This window comes from Salmo salar, chromosome 03 (genome assembly GCF_965601325.2).
Source record: "Salmo salar chromosome 03, fSalSal1, whole genome shotgun sequence".
NCBI lineage: Eukaryota > Metazoa > Chordata > Actinopteri > Salmoniformes > Salmonidae > Salmo > Salmo salar.
This window is the reverse complement of record NC_138293.1, coordinates 41103697-41123160: the sequence shown is the minus strand read 5'-3', so window position 1 is coordinate 41123160 and position 19464 is coordinate 41103697. Positions and strand designations below refer to the sequence as shown.

The following is a 19464-nucleotide window of genomic DNA, read 5'->3' as shown; positions in this document are numbered from 1 at the left end:
ACCAGCGGTGTCGTTTGACTTAGCAAACGAGGATCGGATGTCGTCAACCTTCTTTTCAAAATGGTTGACGAAGTCATCCGCAGAGAGGGAGGAGGGGGGGGGAGGGGGAGAAGGATTCAGGAGGGAGGAGAAGGTAGCAAAGAGCTTCCTAGGGTTAGAGGCAGATGCTTGGAATTTAGAGTGGTAGAAAGTGGCTTTAGCAGCAGAGACAGAAGAGGAAAATGTAGAGAGGAGGGAGTGAAAGGATGCCAGGTCCGCAGGGAGGCGAGTTTTCCTCCATTTCCGCTCGGCTGCCCGGAGCCCTGTTCTGTGAGCTCGCAGTGAGTCGTCGAGCCACGGAGCAGGAGGGGAGGACCGAGCCGGCCTGGAGGATAGGGGACAGAGAAAATCAAAGGATGCAGAGAGGGAGGAGAGGAGGGTTGAGGAGGCAGAATCAGGAGATAGGTTGGAGAAGGTTTGAGCAGAGGGAAGAGATGATAGGATGGAAGAGGAGAGAGTAGCGGGAGAGAGAGAGCGAAGGTTGGGACGGCGCAATACCATCCGAGTAGGGGCAGAGTGAGAAGTGTTGGATGAGAGCGAGAGGGAAAAGGATACAAGGTAGTGGTCAGAGACTTGGAGGGGAGTTGCAATGAGATTAGTGGAAGAACAGCATCTAGTAAAGATGAGGTCAAGCGTATTGCCTGCCTTGTGAGTAGGGGGGGAAGGTGAGAGGAATGAGTCAAAGGTAGACGTGGGGAGGTTAAAGTCACCCAGAACTGTGAGAGGTGAGCCATCCTCAGGAAAGGAACTTATCAAGGCGTCAAGCTCATTGATGAACTCTCCAAGGGAACCTGGAGGGCGATAAATGATAAGGATGTTAAGCTTGAAAGGGCTGGTAACTGTGACAGCATGGAATTCAAATGAGGAGATAGACAGATGGGTCAGGGGAGAAAGAGAGAATGTCCACTTGGGAGAGATGAGGATTCCAGTGCCACCACCCCGCTGGCTCGATGCTCTAGGGGTATGCGAGAACACGTGGGCATTCGAGGATAGAGCAGTAGGAGTAGCAGTGTTATCTGTGGTAATCCATGTTTCCGTCAGCGCCAGGAAGTCGAGGGACTGGAGGGTAGCATAGGCTGAGATGAACTCAGCCTTGTTGGCCGCAGACCGGCAGTTCCAGAGGCTGCCGGAGATCTGGAACTCCACGTGGGTCGTGCGCGCTGGGACCACCAGGTTAGAGTGGCTGCGGCCACGCGGTGTGGAGCGTTTGTATGGCCTGTGCAGAGGGGAGAGAACAGGGATAGACAGACACATAAGAACAGGGATAGACAGACTCATCTCACATCGATGTCACAAAAGGTCTGATGGGGATAATGGGATCATTCAAACTTTTCTCTTATGAAAGTATTGCCAGGCCAGGCATCGGGCGCTAGCTGGCATTTTGCAGTGGTGTGGATGGTGGATGCACTGGGCCCTGTGTGCGCCCCTTACCTTTGGATAATTGGATTTCTGAAGACATGATGCGACAAACACACAGAGCGGTGCATGATGGTTAGAGGAGGATACTTGGCATGCATGGAAGAGGAGCGCTGAGATGGGTGGGTGTTAAACAGGCATAGACAGGCAGACAAGTAGACAGCAGTCAGATGGACGGATGGAGCAGTTGGCAGATCCTGAATGACTGTCAGATCTATCCCTCAGATGCCATATTTGAATACTTCCGAAATGCATCCTTCCTTTTGATAACCACTGATCTGTATGTAGTTGAATGACTGAGTTCAAGATCTCTCCACTCTTTCGCTCTTATTCATAACGTCAAACAAGGAGGCATAGAAGGAATGAAGGAAAAATGCTTGTATTCAGTGTTTGTACAGGAATGATGGAATGAAAGAAGGATGCCTGCTTTGAGTGTTTGAACAAGGCCATAGAGTGGAGTTTGGAGAGGAAGTGTTGACAGTCCCTCTCCACTGTTTAGGGTTGAATGGTGTGCCCTTAACTTACGCTGTACTCTCTACTAATGGGAATTGCCATGGCGACATAACTCTTTGTTCTGTGGTAGTAGCAGGTTTGTTGTTTTTGTTGTTGTTATTCACTTGTCCAATTGATTACGTGAGTGTTTATTGTTTTACACACCAAAACAACAACATTGTTTGGAAGACTGGAGGGCCTCAAGGAATAAGTCCTTCTAGTGATTACATTTTCACACAGAAATGCTGAGAATACGCCTCAAATTGTTTTCTATCACTGCTTCCCTTCGGTTGTCTGTTTACGGTCAGTAAGAATCTTGATGCTGTCCATGGTGCTGATTAGAGCTGTTGGGTTCTGAGAATATGAAAATATACTTATTCATGTCGCTGATGGAGTGCTGAGGTATAGAGGGTCTACACCAGAAGTTAATGGTTACAGGAGGAAGGTATGTAGTCTGTGCAACTAAGCTTGGAATGTGTTGAGTGCAGGGAAGCGATTACATGTGGCATGTATTTGATAAGGAGAGACGGGTGGAGGTCTTAGAAACTAACAATGTCACTGAGGGAAAGAGGGTAATATATAACGTTTACATTATGTCAGGATATGTTATTGTTCGCCATCAGGGATCCTCTGGAAGGAGAAGAGACACGGTCTGGTATCAATAACCATGACAGCCTTGAGTTGGGGAGGAGTGATCACGTTGGGGTAAGAGGTCAGGTTAGATGATGTGAGGAAGAACAGATATCACTTAGGTTCTGTCTAGCAACAGAGATGCATTGGCTGTTCAGTTGTGGAGGAGGAGACTCAGCTTAAGAGAAAGGGTTAAATATCAGTGCTCGTGTGAAATGTTTTTTTGTCTGAATGACAGCTGTGTTGGTTAAGCTTCTCTAGTGTCTGTGAGTTATGTACTCAAAATTAGAACCTAACAGAGCCATACAGTTTGCCAATCAGTTACATGTTGGCACCAAACGTTCCATTAAAGTAGTATTCTAATCTGCATTCTCTGTAGAATGTAATTGTCTTGGAACCTGTGGGTGCCAACATGCTGCTCGTTCAGATCCTATATCTTAAACCGAGTTAGCAGAACTCTGTATACTGTTAATATGGCTCTGGTACTGTACTCTTAGAAATCAAATCAAATCACATTTTTATTAGCAAATGCGCCAAATACAACAGGTGTAGTAGACCTTACAGTGAAATGCTTACTTATGAGACCCTAACCAAACAATGCAGTTAAGAAAAATACGGATAAGAATAAGAAATAAAAGTAACAAGTAATTAAAAAGCAGCAGTAAAATAACAATAGCGAGACTATATATACGGGGGGTACCAGTAAAGAGTGAATGTGCGGGGGCACCGGTTAGTTGAGGTAATATGTACATGTAGGTAGAGTTATTAAAGTGACTATGCATGGATGGATGATAACAGAGAGTAGCAGCGGTGTAAAAGAGGAGGGGGGGGGGGGGGCAATGCACATAGTCTGGGTAGCCATTTGATTAGATGTTCAGGAGTCTTAAGGCTTGAGGGTAGAAGCTGTTTAGCAGCCTCTTGGACCTAGACTTGGTGCTCCAGTACCTCTTTTCGTGCAGTAGCAGAGAGAACAGTCTATGGCAAGGGTGGCTGGAGTCTTTGACAATTTGGGCCTTCCTCTGACACCACCTGGTATATAGGTCCTGGATGGTGATGTACTGGGCCGTTCGCACTATCCTCTATAGTGCCTTGAGGTCGGAAGCAGAGCAGTTGCCATACCAGGCAGTGATGCAACCAGTCAGGATGCTCTCAATGGTGCAGCTGTAGAACCTTTTGAGGATCTGAGGACCCATGCCAAATCTTTTCAGTCTCCTGAGGGGGAATAGGTTTTGTTGTGCCCTCTTCACGATTGTCTTGGTGTGCTTGGACCATGTTAGTTTGTTGGTGATGTGGACACCAAGGAACTTGAAGCTCTCAACCTGCTTCACTGCAGCCCCATCGATGAGAATGGGGGTGTGCTCGGTCCTATTTTTCCTGTAGTCCACAATCATCTCCTTTGAGTGCAGTATTGTTCCCTGGGGTACAAAGATCAAAATACACATGGTGTACCTTCAGAGATACACATGTGATCTCACATGGTACTGTACGGTAAAGCATTGAAGAAAGGTACATATTTTTTATTTATTTATTTTATTTCACCTTTATTTAACCAGGTAGGCAAGTTGAGAACAAGTTCTCATATACAATTACGACCTGGCCAAGATAAAGCAAAGCAGTTCGACACATACAACAACACAGAGTTACACATGGAGTAAAACAAACATACAGTCAATAATACAGTAGAAAAATAAGTCTATATACAATGTGAGCAAATGAGGTGAGATAAGGAAATAAAGGCAAAAAAGGCCATGGTGGCAAAGTAAATACAATATAGTAAGTAAAACACTGGAATGGTGGATTTGTAGTGGAAGAAAGTGCAAAGTAGAAATAGAAATATTGGGGCGCAAAGGAGCAAAATAAATAAATAAATACAGTAGGGGAAGCGGTAGTTGTTTGGGCTAAATTATAGATGGGCTATGTACAGGTGCAGTGATCTGTGAGCTGCTCTGACAGCTGGTGCTTGTACCCATTGTACCCATTTGTACCCACCAAAAGATCCAATTATGTTTTTGCCACTTACAACAAACTAATGGCTTTGTCACTGTGGTGGTACCATAAAAGGCCAATTAGTACCATAATCATTGCCATTATGATATTTTCCAGCATGCTCCACTGCAGGTAGATTTTTTTGAATTCTTTTAAATATCTGTGTTTTTGCATTTACATTGATTGATTAATCTTATCACAGAGATAAATAACTAACATTTTTCTAAATTAATCCAATAATTTATTTCGATTTTTTTTACCCTTTACTGAAATGATTGTTCCAGTTTAAATGCCTTAGGAAGTCTCCTCACAATGTCCCTAACCCTGGCAGTCATTCTGAATGCAGGTTGCAGGTGAATAAATATTCCAGCTGTTGGCAAGGCTAACTCTGGCTGGATTCCAAAAGGAATTGCACATCAGTTTGCATGCCAGTATAACGTGACTTGCAGGTAGGGTTGCAAAATCCTGGTAACTTTCCCAATATTCCCAGGTTTTCCAGAAATCCCAGTTGTAAGATTTCTGGAAATATGAAGGAATAATCAAGAAATCCAGTATCCTTCTAACAGGATTTCTGGAAAATCTGGGAATTTGGGAAAAGTTACCGGAATTTTGCAACCCTGCTTGTAAACTATGAGTTTCAGGCCACTGTATCATGGTAAAAGTAGGCCTCAAAATAAGGCCTTATAAAGAGTTTAGTTTTAATAATAACATTTGCCTAGGGACTCATTTGGTGAAGGCCACAGGATTGAAAAAAAACATGAGCTCCCTCTCCGACCTCTAGGTCACCAGGCTGCTCATTATGGCGCACACCTGTCACCATCATTACGCGCACCTGTGCGTCATCAGACTCACCTGGACTCCATCACTTCCATGATAACCTTCCCTATATATGTCACTACCTTTGGTTCCTTCCCCAGGCATCATTGTTTCTGTTTCTGTTTCATGTCTGTGTGTTGTTTGTGGTTCTTGTTTTGTATTATGTTGTGTTTATTTATTAAAACACTCACTCTTGCTTCCTGACTCTCAGCGCACTCGTTACAATATCTAAAGGTACAAAGGATGACCTAACAGGGTACCACCCCAGTGACAAGTGTTTACATTTACATTACATTTAAGTCATTTAGCAGAAAAGTGTTTGTACCCCTTTAAGAACAAAATTAATAATTAATCTAACAGTGTGTCTGACCCTCTCCTCCTCAGCTGGTTAACATGTCACTAATCACGAGTTGACCTCTAAGCAGCAGTTGGACTCTTTATAAATAGATGTGATGAAGTGCAGTATTTTGTCAGTTTCCAGCTCATATTAGAAATCAACTGTCACAAGGCCTGAAAGGTTAAAGTGGCATTTTGAAATATCAACTGGTGATTCATGTCCAATCACAGCCCTTGCAGAGATACTGTATGAGGACAAAGTCATCAGTCAGTGACTGAGTTAGCAATGCACCGTACTCTGACTAAACTGCATTTCGTTTTCCATCTTGTATTTTCTTAATACTTCCTCAGGGGTCATTGAAAGGTGATTGTCCTTGTGGTCAGTTTGGTTTCTTGTGCAGAAATACAGATGTATATGTTTTGGTGAATTTTGTCTAGTTGGGCTTAGAGAAGCATAGACAGATTTTAGCTGGTCACCCCATGATTTCAGCCATCACACCAACGTACTAATAGATGGAGGGCTTAAGTGAAAATAATGATCATTGGTTGGCTAAAGTGACAACCTTGTGACTGAAGATGTTTGATAAGTGAGATGACGTATCAGGAATCCTGATGGTTTCCTGTCCATCACACACAGAGAGAGAGAGTGTGTGTGTGTGTGTGTGTCTGTGCCTACAGATTTGTGTACTGGTATGTGTTTGTGTGGTAGTGAGTGAGAGACTCCTGTCATGTGTGTTACATCTCTGATTGATGTGTTGTACCTGACTGTAATAAATGTTCCTGCTGTGTCTGATAGGGAGCTGTCTTTCCTCTCTCATTAATCATGCTTGGTATGGTCCAACGGTATAGCAGGCAACATGGTACTGCTGACTGGAGTCTTCTCATTTAATCCTGCTTCTAGGACTTGTCATCTTGATCACTAGAATTTTGCATTAAAAACTCTTAAGGATCTCTACAGATCGGTGTCCCAACCACGGGACATTTGAGCTAATGAGTGCTAATGTGATTAGCATGAGGTTGTAAGTAACAAGAACATTTCCCAGGACATAGACATACCTGATATTGTCAGAAAGCTTAAATTCTTGTTAATCTAACTGCCCTGTCCAATTTACAGTAGCTAATACAGTGAAAGACTATTGTTTGAGGAGAGTGCACAGTTATGAACTTAAAGTTATTAATAAACCAATTAGGAACATTTGGGCAGTCTTGATACAAGATTTTGAACATAAATGCAATGCCTCATTGGATCAGTCTAAAACGTTGCGCATACACTGTTGCCATCTAGTGGCCAAAACCTAAATTGCGCCTAAATTGCGCTGGAATAATACATTATGGCCTTTCTCTTGCATTTCAAAGATGATGGTATACATTTTTCTTTATTTTGTTCTTTGTATTATCTTATACCAGATCTAATATGCTATATTCTCCTATATTAATTTCACATTTCCACAAAGTGTTTCCTTTCAAATGGTATCAAGAATATGCATATCCTTACTTCAGGTCCTGAGCTACAGGCAGTTAGATTTGGGTATGTCATTTTCGGTGAAAATTGAAAAAAAGGTTTTAAACAGGAAATCTCAAATGAAACAGAATTCCGTGACTGTGATTCTGTCTCTCGCTTTCTTTCTCTCTCACTCTCTCTCTTTCTCTCTCTGCTTCTCTCTCTCTTGCACAGGCACACATACACACACACATACACTCTCTCTCTCTCTCTCTCTCTCATGCTTTCTCTCCGCTTGAACTAATTCTCTGTCTCTCTATCTCTGTTTCAGATCTTCCATATGACCTATGACCTGGCCAGTGCGGTGATGCGTATCTTCAACCTGATTGGTATGATGCTGCTGCTGTGTCACTGGGATGGCTGTCTACAGTTCCTGGTTCCAATGCTGCAGGACTTCCCCTCAGACTGCTGGGTCTCCCTCAACAAGATGGTGGTATGTGTTTGATTCATGACATCGTTTACATTCATAAGTTAAACCAATGAGTAGAGAGGCAATAGGAAACATCAGTCATAAGCCATTCATTAATCAGTTCTTATTCATAAACAATCAGAATAGTCTCCCACACTTACACAATGCACATATCAGTGGTATTTAGTAACCACAGAGGCATTTCATAAGATAGGCTCAACGCTTGCTTTAATACAGATACTCTTGTTGATTTATCAATTGCCCAAAAGACCTTCATCTAATTGCTCTTGATGAAAGCTTCCTAATGAAGGCTTATTGGGAAAACACATCAATGTGTTTTAACTAGAAATCAATCCAATGAGTAGTTCTATTGATGGTTGTTTGAACTGTCTCCTGTTAGAACAGTCAGCCAGTGAGCCAGACACAGCCAGCAGAGCCATCTAAGGACAAGCGAGGGAAAGCCCTCTCGTTCTCTCACCGGGGTGGGGCGATGACAGGAAAGATTAAAGGGGTGAAATGGGAATGTGTCCGGGCAGCTGGCTCCTTTGTTCCTGTCTCTCTTCTCTGAGAGATAAAAGCCCACTGTTTATACACTCTCGGAAAAAAGGTTTCCAAAGGGGTTCTTTGGCTGTCCCCATAGGAGAACCCGTTTTGGTTCCAGGTAGAACCCTTTATGGTTCCAAGTAGAACTCTTTTGGGTTGCATGTAGAACCCTCTGTGGAAAGGGATTTACATGGAACCCAAAAGGTTTCTACCTGGAAACAAAAGGGTTCTCCTATGGGGACAGCCAAAGAACCATTTTAGGTTAAATAGAACCTTTTTTTCCAAGAGTGTAGGTCCATCCGTCAGCCCAGCATTTTACAGGCCCATGGAAAACTGCCCTGTCTCCCAGGCCCTAGCCACGAGGCACAGCTCTAAATGGGGTTTTAAACGGATTGGGTTCTGTTCCTTTGCCGTCATTGGGCCTGTAAATCTCGTACATTTTCTGTTAGTTAAAATTTTTCCTGCAGGGAAGATGTTGAAGTGTGTTCCTTTTTATCAACGTACAGAACTAATACCCCATCAAATGAATCCCCTGGTGGGCCTTAAGCAATGAGAAGAGAAAACAAGTGTTTTCTTTTCATCCAAGTTGTGAAGGAACAAATCCCTCTTGGTTTGTGATGTTCGATTGAGTTATGCTAGACTGTTATCTGTGCTGTGTTTTCATCTGTTTGATGTTTAAAATCAGGTCAGTTGATTGAGAAAGGTGATTATGACTTTGGCTCTGCTTCCCAATCTTACAACCTTGTGAAGTATTGCAGGGTTCAGGTGAGGGGTCAAGTGACCAGAATAGATATTAGTTGATCAGTTGATTGATCAGGTAACCATAATAATCTGAAAGGCTTGTTTGAGAAAGGCTTGTCTGAGAATGTGATGAGAACAGTGAGGATCATGTGGATCGGCCAGGACACTCTCTCTAACGAAAGGTTCAGAACATCACATCCCACCTGTCAGGAGCGTTATTGTCAGTTCCCATAATTGTGATGTCAGATTGTAATAAACCTCCATAACCTTCTCTGACAGATACTTAATGTCATTCATATGACAACCCAACACAGGCATTCTGACTGGCCACCTCAAAGCAAAAACTCAGAGTTTACCCTTCTATGATAGACAACTAGGGGTCCTGAGGACTGTCTTGTATACTGTATACACTCCCACATGATACTCTCTCCCACCCTGACAGCTAGCCTAGCTCTGGCAGGCCGTTGACTTCCTCCTCCTCCTTCCCCCACCTAGTATAACCAAGGCCAGGATCTCTCCAGAGGGCTGTCACTCTTTAGCGAGCGGTCCAGGTTGGCAGGATGCAGTGTTCCCGAGGCCACCTGAGACCTCCCTCCTATTGAGTGGCTGGCTACTCGTAATATTATACACTGTGTAGCAGCCAGGACATCCATCATCACTACTAGACCTACACACGCTAAAGTACAGGCCAGTGGAGGTGACAGGAGGGCACACAGGCAGTAACTCATGGAGGGCGAGGTGAGGCGGACGGGGGCAAGGGAGGGCGGGTTGTAACCCTTTTGAAGAGTATAAACTGCCTGTTCCCTTCTTTGTTGAATGGATGATGTCACATAAGGCTAATAATTCAATCATAGAGCCGTAGAATTCCAAAATACACAATCTAGAACCTAAAAGGGTTCTTTGGCTGTCCCCATAGGAGAACAATAGCAATTACCTTGGCAATTAAGCATTGATTCTTGAACATTTGAAATAGACGGATGTTACAACCACCAGGGAACGCTGATCAATTCTAGTCCTTTCTATCAATTTTAATTCTATGTTGGGAGGGATTGTAGATTAACAGTGAGAGAGAGTTTGTTTTTCCTCAGCAGAGAGAAGAGCCATGCGTCACAGGAGTGAAGGAGCTAAATGGATAATGATAGCGGCAACAGCAGAAAACAGACAGTCAGGCTTTCAGAACTGTAAATATTGGTGTTGATTAAACACTACCGTAAAGAACAGATGTGCTTAACTGAAATGACTGGCCAAGATATACAGAGGCTCTTGTGTACCTTTAGAAAAACTGCTTCCTTGAGACGTCATTCTCTGCCACAGGAGACTGGTGAATGGAGGAAGGCTCATAATGGCTGGAATGGATTAATGGAAAGGTATCAAACACATGGAAACCATATGTTTGATACCTTTCCATTTATTCCATACCAGCCATTACAATGAGCCCGTCCTCCAATTTAAAGTAACACCTGCCACCACTTCCCTCTGTACGTTACTGCATATACAATAACTAGTCTATCCCACCCGGAAAAAAATTGTTGAATAAACGTTGTTTCCACATAATTTCAACCCCCAAAATCTATGTGATGACATTGAATCAATGTGGAAAACTGATTGGATTTGCAAAAAGAAAACATAAGGGCATTCCATATTTTTTACCTAAATCCAATGATGGTGAGATTTCTTTATTTCACGTTGAATAGCAACTCAACCAAATTTAAATCAAAACTAGATATTGAGCTGATGTCTGTGCCCAGTGGGATTGGACTAGTATGCAGTATCAGGGTGGGCTAAAGTGAATTTAGAGTTTCAGAGCCCGTATCCAACGCTACATAATTAACTGTGATCAGACCCCCAACACGTACCGAGTGGAAATAATAGTAATTTGAAATCAGTGAAGGAATTAGACATAATGAGTTTGTTGTCACTGTCTGAGAGAGAGGCGAGACAAAGGAAGAGATCATATCTAGCCCCATTAGCTGGTCTGGATTTTGAGTGTGTGAATAATCCCACCAAAGTCATATGTTCCTGAATGTACAGCAGGGGGTGTATTGTGGCTATGTGACAGCGCAAGGGGTTTTACACTGTCTAGGGCAGCGTTTCCCAAACTCTGTCCTCGGGACCGCAAAGGTGGCATGTTTAGTTTTTTGAATCAGTTGTGTAGTACTAGGGCAAAAAAGTAAATGTTCACCCCTTGGGGTCTGGAAAACGCTGTTCTAGGAGGTCGGGCATAGGCAATGACTTAAATGTAAAGGCACAGGAGACAGGAGCGCAGTGCAAACAAAGAGGCTTTTATAAGAAAAGGCTTATTAAATCCTGGCTCTTTCAGAGCTCTACAGGGTCAGATTTTAAATATAGAAAACTAAACAAAGTCAACAGGACTAGCCAAAAGCTTAAACTCTGCTAATCATATCGGTCCTAGCAATACCTCGTGTGCTTTCCCCCCAAAATGAGCGCTGCACACCTTTAAATCTTAAGGGTGTCAATTAGAGGGCTGCCACATCCTCATTAAGGGAACCGTGCTCAGCTGCAGCTTGTTCCCCTAGCCCTGCTGTACCACAAGCCAATTGTTTCTAACATATGGAGAACTAGGGTTTGCCAGAAAACGACATATTGAAACTAACAGCAACATGGGAACAAACACCTCTGTAGATGTTGTATAGACTATGTATATGATAAAGGGCATATGGGCAAGCAAATTAATCATATACAGAGAAAGGTTAGCTAAGCTTCTACCACATTGCATGTGGAGTTCAGTAGTTCCATGTTATAATAATAGCGTCTCTCTGGCCTTATCTACTGTACTGCTCCTCTGTGGAACCCAAGTAACCCTATTAGACACGTCCATCAGAGCTGCTGTTTCCCTTCCAAAAAAGGTTTTATGAGAAAAGACTGAAGCCATACAAACGGATCCAGACTCCCACACTACAGACCCCATCATCATCATGGCAGAGATAGATAAAAAAGGATGCCACTGTTCCTCTGGTGCTGGGAATGAATAGTCTCGGAAAAGAGGATGTCTGGCCTTCTGCTCACAGATTAAACAAATATCTTAGTGTTGTGTTCTCCTCCCAGTGGTATTGATGGAGCGAGAGCGATGCGGCATGGGGGGGGGGGGGGGGCAGAAAGAGAGAGAGAGATGGCCTGGCTGTCTCTGTCTGTGGCTGGTCACTATAAATTCAGTCAAGCTAGTGTAATAGAGCCTGCGGCTGCAAACAGGGCTGAGATGTCGGCTTCATAACGTGCTGTACTATATATCTGCTGATATTTGCTCAGTTTATCGCTCCCCAACTACACGAGTTGATTGTCTCTCATTGTCTCTCTCTCTTTACATGCCTATCACGGCCAAGCAAAGCCCTGGCCCCCTTTTTGTTCTGAGAAAGGGAAAATATATGAGAATGTGCCAGCGCAAAGCAAACATACATCTCTGTGTTCTGTGTTATTGTGTTTGCCTGTGTTGGTTATGACCCAGTTCCTTTGCGGTGAGGTTGACTGTTTTAATATATATATATATATATATATATATATATATATATATATATATATATATTGCTCAAAAAAATAAAGGGAACACTTAAACAACACATCCTAGATCTGAATGAAAGAAATAATCTTATTAAATACTTTTTTCTTTACATAGTTGAATGTGCTGACAACAAAATCACACAAAAATAATCAATGGAAATCCAATTTATCAACCCATGGAGGTCTGGATTTGGAGTCACACTCAAAATTAAAGTGGAAAACCACACTACAGGCTGATCCAACTTTGATGTAATGTCCTTAAAACATGTCAAAATGAGGCTCAGTAGTGTGTGTGGCCTCCACGTGCCTGTATGACCTCCCTACAACGCCTGGGCATGCTCCTGATGAGGTGGCGGATGGTCTCCTGAGGGATCTCCTCCCAGACCTGGACTAAAGCATCCGCCAACTCCTGGACAGTCTGTGGTGCAACGTGGCGTTGGTGGATGGAGCGAGACATGATGTCCCAGGTGTGCTCAATTGGATTCAGGTCTGGGGAACGGGCGGGCCAGTCCATAGCATCAATGCCTTCCTCTTGCAGGAACTGCTGACACACTCCAGCCACATGAGGGCTAGCATTGTCTTGCATTAGGAGGAACCCAGGGCCAACCGTACCAGCATATGGTCTCACAAGGGGTCTGAGGATCTCATCTCGGTACCTAATGGCAGTCAGGCTACCTCTGGCGAGCACACGGAGGGCTGTGCGGCCCCCCAAAGAAATGCCACCCTACACCATGACTGTCCCACCGCCAAACCGGTCATGCTGGAGGATGTTGCAGGCAGCAGAACGTTCTCCACGGCGTCTCCAGACTCTGTCACGTCTGTCACGTGCTCAGTGTGAACCTGCTTTCATCTGTGAAGAGCACAGGGCGCCAGTGGCGATTTTGCCAATCTTGGTGTTCTCTGGCAAATGCCAAACGTCCTGCACGGTGTTGGGCTGTAAGCACAACCCCCACCTGTGGACGTCGGGCCCTCATACCACCCTCATGGAGTCTGTTTCTGACCATTTGAGCAGACACATGCACATTTGTGGCCTGCTGGAGGTCATTTTGCAGGGCTCTGGCAGTGCTTCTCCTGCTCCTCCTTGCACAAAGGCGGAGGTAGCGGTCCAGCTGCTGGGTGGTTGCCCTCCTACGGCCTCCTCCACGTCTCCTGATGTACTGGCCTGTCTCCTGGTAGCGCCTCCATGCTCTGGACACTACGCTGACAGACACAGCAAACCTTCTTGCCACAGCTCGCATTGATGTGCCATCCTGGATAAGCTGCACTACCTGAGCCACTTGTGTGGGTTGTAGACTCCGTCTCATGCTACCACTAGAGTGAAAGCACCGCCAGCATTCAAAAGTGACCAAAACATCAGCCAGGAAGCATAGGAACTGAGAAGTGGTCTGTGGTCACCACCTGCAGAACCACTCCTTTATTGGGGTGTCTTGCTAATTGACTATAATTTCCACCTGTTGTCTATTCCATTTGCACAACAGCATGTGACATTTATTGTCAATCATTGTTGCTTCCTAAGTGGACAGTTTGATTTCACAGAAGTGTGATTGACTTGGAGTTACATTGTGTTGTTTAAGTGTTCCCTTTATTTTTTTGAGCAGTGTATTTCACCTTTATTTAACCAGGTAGGCCAGTTGAGAACAAGTTCTCATTTACAACTGAGACCTGGCCAAGATAAAGCAAAGCAGTGCGATACAAACAACACAGAGTTACACATTGGATAAACAAATGTACAGTCAATAACACAATAGAACAAATCTATATACAGTGTGTGCAAATTAGGTAAGATTAGGGAAAGTAATTACAATTTAGCAATTTAACACTGGAGTGATAGATGTGCAGAAGATGAATGTGCAAGTAGAGATACTGGGGTGCAAAGGAGCAAAAAAATAAATAACAGTATGGGGATGAGGTAGTTGGATGGGCTATTTACAGATGGGCTATGTACAGGTGCAATGATCTGTGAGATGCTCTGACAGCTGATGTTTAAAGTTAGTGAGGGAGATATGAGTCTCCAGCTTTAGTGATTTTTGCAATTCGTTCCAGTCATTGGTAGCAGAGAACTGGAAGGAAAGGCGGCCAAAGGTAGGAATAGGCTTTGGGGATGACCAGTGAAATATACCTGCTGGAGCGTGTGCTACGTGTGGGTGCTGCTATGGTGACCAGTGAGCTGAGATAAGGTAGGGGCTTTACCCAGCAAAGACATATAGATGACCTGGAGCCGGTGAGTTTGGCGAAGAATATGAAGCAAGGGCCAGCCAACGAGACCATACAGGTCGCAGTGGTGGGTAGTATATGGGGCTTTGGTGTTTGGCAGCATAAGTGAAGGATGCTTTGTTGCGAAATAGGAAGCCGATTCTAGATTTAATTTTGGATTGGAGGTGCTTAATGTGAGTCTGAAAGGAGAGTTTACAGTCTAACCAGACACCTAGGTATTTGTAATTGTCCACATATTCAGAACCGTCCAGAGTAGTGATGCTGGACATGCGGGCAAGTGCGGGCAGTGATCGGTTGAAGAGCATGCATTTAGTTTTACTTGCATTTAAGAGCAGTTGGAGGCCACGGAAGGAGAGTTGTATGGCATTGAAGCTCGTCTGGAGGTTAGTTAAGACAGTCTAGGGGGCAGTATTGAGAATTTTGAAAAAAATAAGTGCCCATTTTTAACTGCCTCCTACACCAACTCAGAAGCTAGGATATGCATATTATTAACATATTTGGATAGAAAACACTCTGAAATTTCTACAACTGTTTGAATGGTGTCTGTAAGTATAACAAAACTCATACGGCAGGCAAAAACCTGAGAAAAATACAACCAGGAAATTAGAATTTTGTGGCTGTACTATTTTTCGAGTCATTGCTAATAGATCACACAGTGACAAAGGATTCATTTCGCACTTCCTACGGCTTCCACTAGATGTCAACGATCTTTATAAAGTTGTTTGAAGCGTCTATGATGAACAGAGCCCGGATGACAAGGAAGAGAAGTTGACGTCCCTGGGATGTCGTCACTTCATTATTGCACGCACCTGCGCATTCTTGTGAGGCGAGACATTTTTCAAAAACGTTTTTCAAGACACAGGAGAGGTCGGGTTGGAACATTACTGATGTTTGACGTTAAAAATGGCCCTAAAGATTGATGCTAAACAACGTTTGACATGTTTGAACAAACGTAAATAGATTTTTTTTGAAACTTTTCGTCGGGACTTTCCCCCCCCCGCCCTACTTTTGAGTAGCCTACCGAAGCGCTAACAACATGGAACAACTTGGAGTTATTTGGACATAAATTATGAACTTTGTCGAAAGAAACCACATGTGTTGTGGACCTGGGATTCCTGGAAGTGCCAATGGATGAAGATAATCAAAGGTAAGGGATTATTGACAATAGTATTATTGATATTAGATGGTTACAAGATGGTGCTAACCTGTATATCCTAGCCTATTGTTCTTAGCACAGCACCCCGTTTATTGCAAAGTGTGATTTCCCAGTAAAGTTATTTTGAAATCTGGCAATGCAGTAGCATTTACGAAATGTTAAACTATAATTCTTTGAATGACAATATTATAATTTACCAATGTTTTCGAATAGTTATTTTGTAAATTGTAACGTTGATTCACCGGAAGCATTTGAGGGGAAAGAAATTCTGAATTTCACCGCTACTGTAAAATGCTGTTTTTTGGATATAAATATGAACTTGATGGAACAAAAAATGCATGTATTGTATAACATAATGTCCTAGGAGTGTCATCTGAGGAAGATTGTCAAAGGTTAGTGCATAATTTTAGCTGGTTATCTGCTTTTGGTGACGCCTGTCTTTGAATTGACAAAACATTACACACAGCTATTTTCAATGTACTCTCCTAACATAACCTTACTTTATGCTTTCGCCGTAAAGCCTCTTTGAAATCGGACAATGTGGTTGGATTTAGGAGATGTTTATCTTTCAAATGGTGAAAAATAGTTGATTGTTTGAGAAATTGAAATTATTAGATTCTTGCAGTTTTGAATTTCTCTTGACAATAAATCCCAATACTGGGATCAGATCCCCAACAGGTTAAGACAGTGTCCAAAGAAGGGCCAGAAGTATACAGAATGGTGTCGTCTGCGTAGAGGTGGATCAGAGAATCACCAGCAGCAAGAGCGACATCATTGATGTATACAGAGAAAAGAGTCTTGAGAGAATTGACAACAGGACAACAGGGCCTCCAATTTGACACACTGAAATCTGTCTGAGAAGTAGTTGGTGAACCAGTCGAGGCAGTCATTTGAATAACCAAGGCTGTTGAGTCTGCCGATAAGAATGCTATAATTGACAGAGTCAAAAGCCTTGGCCAGGTCGATGAATACGGCTGCGCAGTATTGTCTTTTATCGGTGGCGGTTATGATATCGTTTAGGACCTTGAGCGTGGCTGAGGTGCAGCCATGACCAGCTCGGAAACCAGATTGCATACTGGAGAAGGTACGGTGGGATTCGAAATGGTCGGGGGATCTGTTTGTTAACTTGGCTTTCGAAGACCTTAGAAAGGCAAGGCAGGGTAGGATAGATATCGGTCTGTAACAGTTTGGGTCTAGAGTGTCTCCCCCTTTGAAGAGGGGGATGACCGCAGCAGCTTTCCAATTTGTAGGGGTCCAGATTTTGCAACTCTTTCAGAACATCAGCTATCTGGATTTGGGTGAAGGAGAAATGGGGGAGGTTTGGGCAAGTTACTGTGGGGGTTGCAGGGCTGTTGACCGAAGTAGGGGTAGCCAGGTGGAAAGCATGGCCAGCCGTAGAAAAATGCTTATTGAAATGATCAATTATCGTGGATTTTTCGGTGGTGACAGTGTTTCCTAGCCTCAGTGCAGTGGGCAGCTGGGAGAAGATGCTCTTATTCTCCATGGACTTTACAGTGTCCCAGAACTTTTTGGAGTTTGTGCTACAGGATGCAAATTGCTGTTTGAAAAAGCTAGCCTTTGCTTTCCTAACTGCCTGTGTATATTGGTTCCTAACTTCCCTGAAAAGTTGCATATCACGGGGGCTATTTGATGTTAATGCTGTGCGCCACAGGATGTTTTTGTGCTGGTCAAGGGCAGTCAGGTCTGGAGGGAACCACGGGCTATATCTGTTCCTGGTTCAACATTTCTTGAATGGGGCATGCTGATTTAAGCTGGTGAGGAAAACACTTTTAAAGAATAACCAGGCATCCTATACTGACGGAATGAGGTCAATATCCTTCCAGGATACCAAGGCCAGGTCGATTAGAAAGGCCTGCTCGCTGAAATATTTTAGGGAGCGTTTGACAGTGATGAGGAGTGGTCATTTGACCGCAGACCCATTACAGATGCAGGCAATGAGGCAGTTATTGCTGAAATCCTGGTTGAAGACAGCAGAGGTGTATTTAGAGGGCAGGTTGGTCAGTATGATATCTGTGAGGGTGCCCGTGTTTGCGGATTTGGGGTTGTACCTGGTAGGTTCATTGATAATTTGTGTGAGATTGAGGGCATCTAGCTTAGATTGTAGGACGGCCGGGGTGTTATTAAGCATGTCCCAGTTTAGGTCACCTAACAGTACGAGCTCTGAAGATAGATGGGGGCAATCAATTCACATATGGTGTCCAGGGCACAGCTGGGGGCAGAAGGTGGTCTATAACAAGCGGCAATGGTGAGAGACTTGTTTCTGGAAAGGTGGATTTTTAGAAGTAGAAGCTCAAATTGTTTGGGCACAGACCTGGATAGTATGACAGAACTCTGCAGGCTATCTCTGCAGTAGATTGCAACTCCGCCCCCTTTGGCAGTTCTATCTTGTCGGGAAATGTTATAGTTAGGGATGGAAATTTCAGGATTTTTGGTGGCCTTCCTAAGCCAGGATTCAGACACGGCTAGGACATCCAAGTTATCAGAGTGTGCTAAAGCAGTGAATAAAACAAACTTAGGGAGGAGGCTTCTAATGTTAACATGCATGAAACCAAGGCTTTTACGGTTACAGAAGTCAAGAAATGAGAGCGCCTGGGGAATGGGAGTGGAGTTAGGTGCTGCAGGGCCTGGATTAACCTCTATATCACCAGAGGAACAGAGGAGGAGTAGGATAAGGGTACGGCTAAAGGCTATAAGAACTGGTTGTCTAGTGCGTTCGGAACAGAGAGTAAAAGGAGCAGGTTTCTGGGCACAGAAGAATAGAGTCAAGGCATAATGTACAGACAAGGGTATGCTAGGATGTGAATTCAGTGGAGGTAAATCTAGGCATTGAGTGACGATGAGATATGTTTTGTCTCTTGAATCATCATTTAGACCAGGTGAGCTCACCACATGTGTGGGAGGTGAAACAAAAGGTCTAGCTAAGGCATATTGAGCAGGGCTGGAGGCTCTACAGTGAAATAAGACAATCACAAACCAAAACAGCAATGGACAAGGCATATTGACATTAGGGAGAGGCATGTGTAGCCGAGTGATCATAAGGACCAGTGGGTATCTGCGAGCTGGAGACACGCCAATTCAGACTGCTAGCGGACCTTGGCTTGCAGGCTAGCAGAAGGGCCTTAGGGGGACGTCACGACGGAAGAAGTCTGTTGTAGCCCCCTCGGACGGTTACGTCGGCAGACCAGTCGTGTTGGATCGGCAGGGCTCCGTGTAGGCAGTAAAAGGGTCCAGGCCAACTGGCAAAATAGGTATTGAAGCCCAAGAAATTGGCTGATGATCCTCTTCAGCTAACAGTCCGATATGCTCTAGACTAGTGGGCCGCAGATAGCAGGCTAGCAGATGGGCCTTCAGGGGACGTCGCGATGGAGGAGCCTGTTGAAACCACTCGGGCGAATTACGTTGGTAGACCAGTCGTAATTTTGTATTTATTTTATCTTTATTTAATTAGGCAAGTCAGTTAAGAACAAATTCTTATTTTCAATAACGGCTAAGGAACAGTGGGTTAACTGCCTTGTTCAGGGGCAGAACGACAGATTTTTACCTTGTCAGCTCGGGGATTCAATCTTGCAACCTTTCGGTTACTAGTCCAATGCTCTGACCACTAGGCTACCTGCCGCCCCAAATGGATCGGCGGGGATCCGCGTCGGC

General features: G+C 44.0%; 1 protein-coding gene across 1 annotated transcript in view; it reads left to right on the top strand.

Annotated features, from left to right (window-relative positions):
- LOC106599981 (potassium/sodium hyperpolarization-activated cyclic nucleotide-gated channel 1-like) overlaps positions 1 to 19464 on the top strand; it is a 74575-nt gene that overhangs the window by 11778 nt on the left and 43333 nt on the right. The window contains exon 3 of the mRNA XM_014191309.3: positions 7488 to 7649. Coding sequence (XP_014046784.2) covers positions 7488 to 7649 — 162 coding nt within the window. The remainder of the gene's footprint in view (positions 1 to 7487; positions 7650 to 19464) is intronic.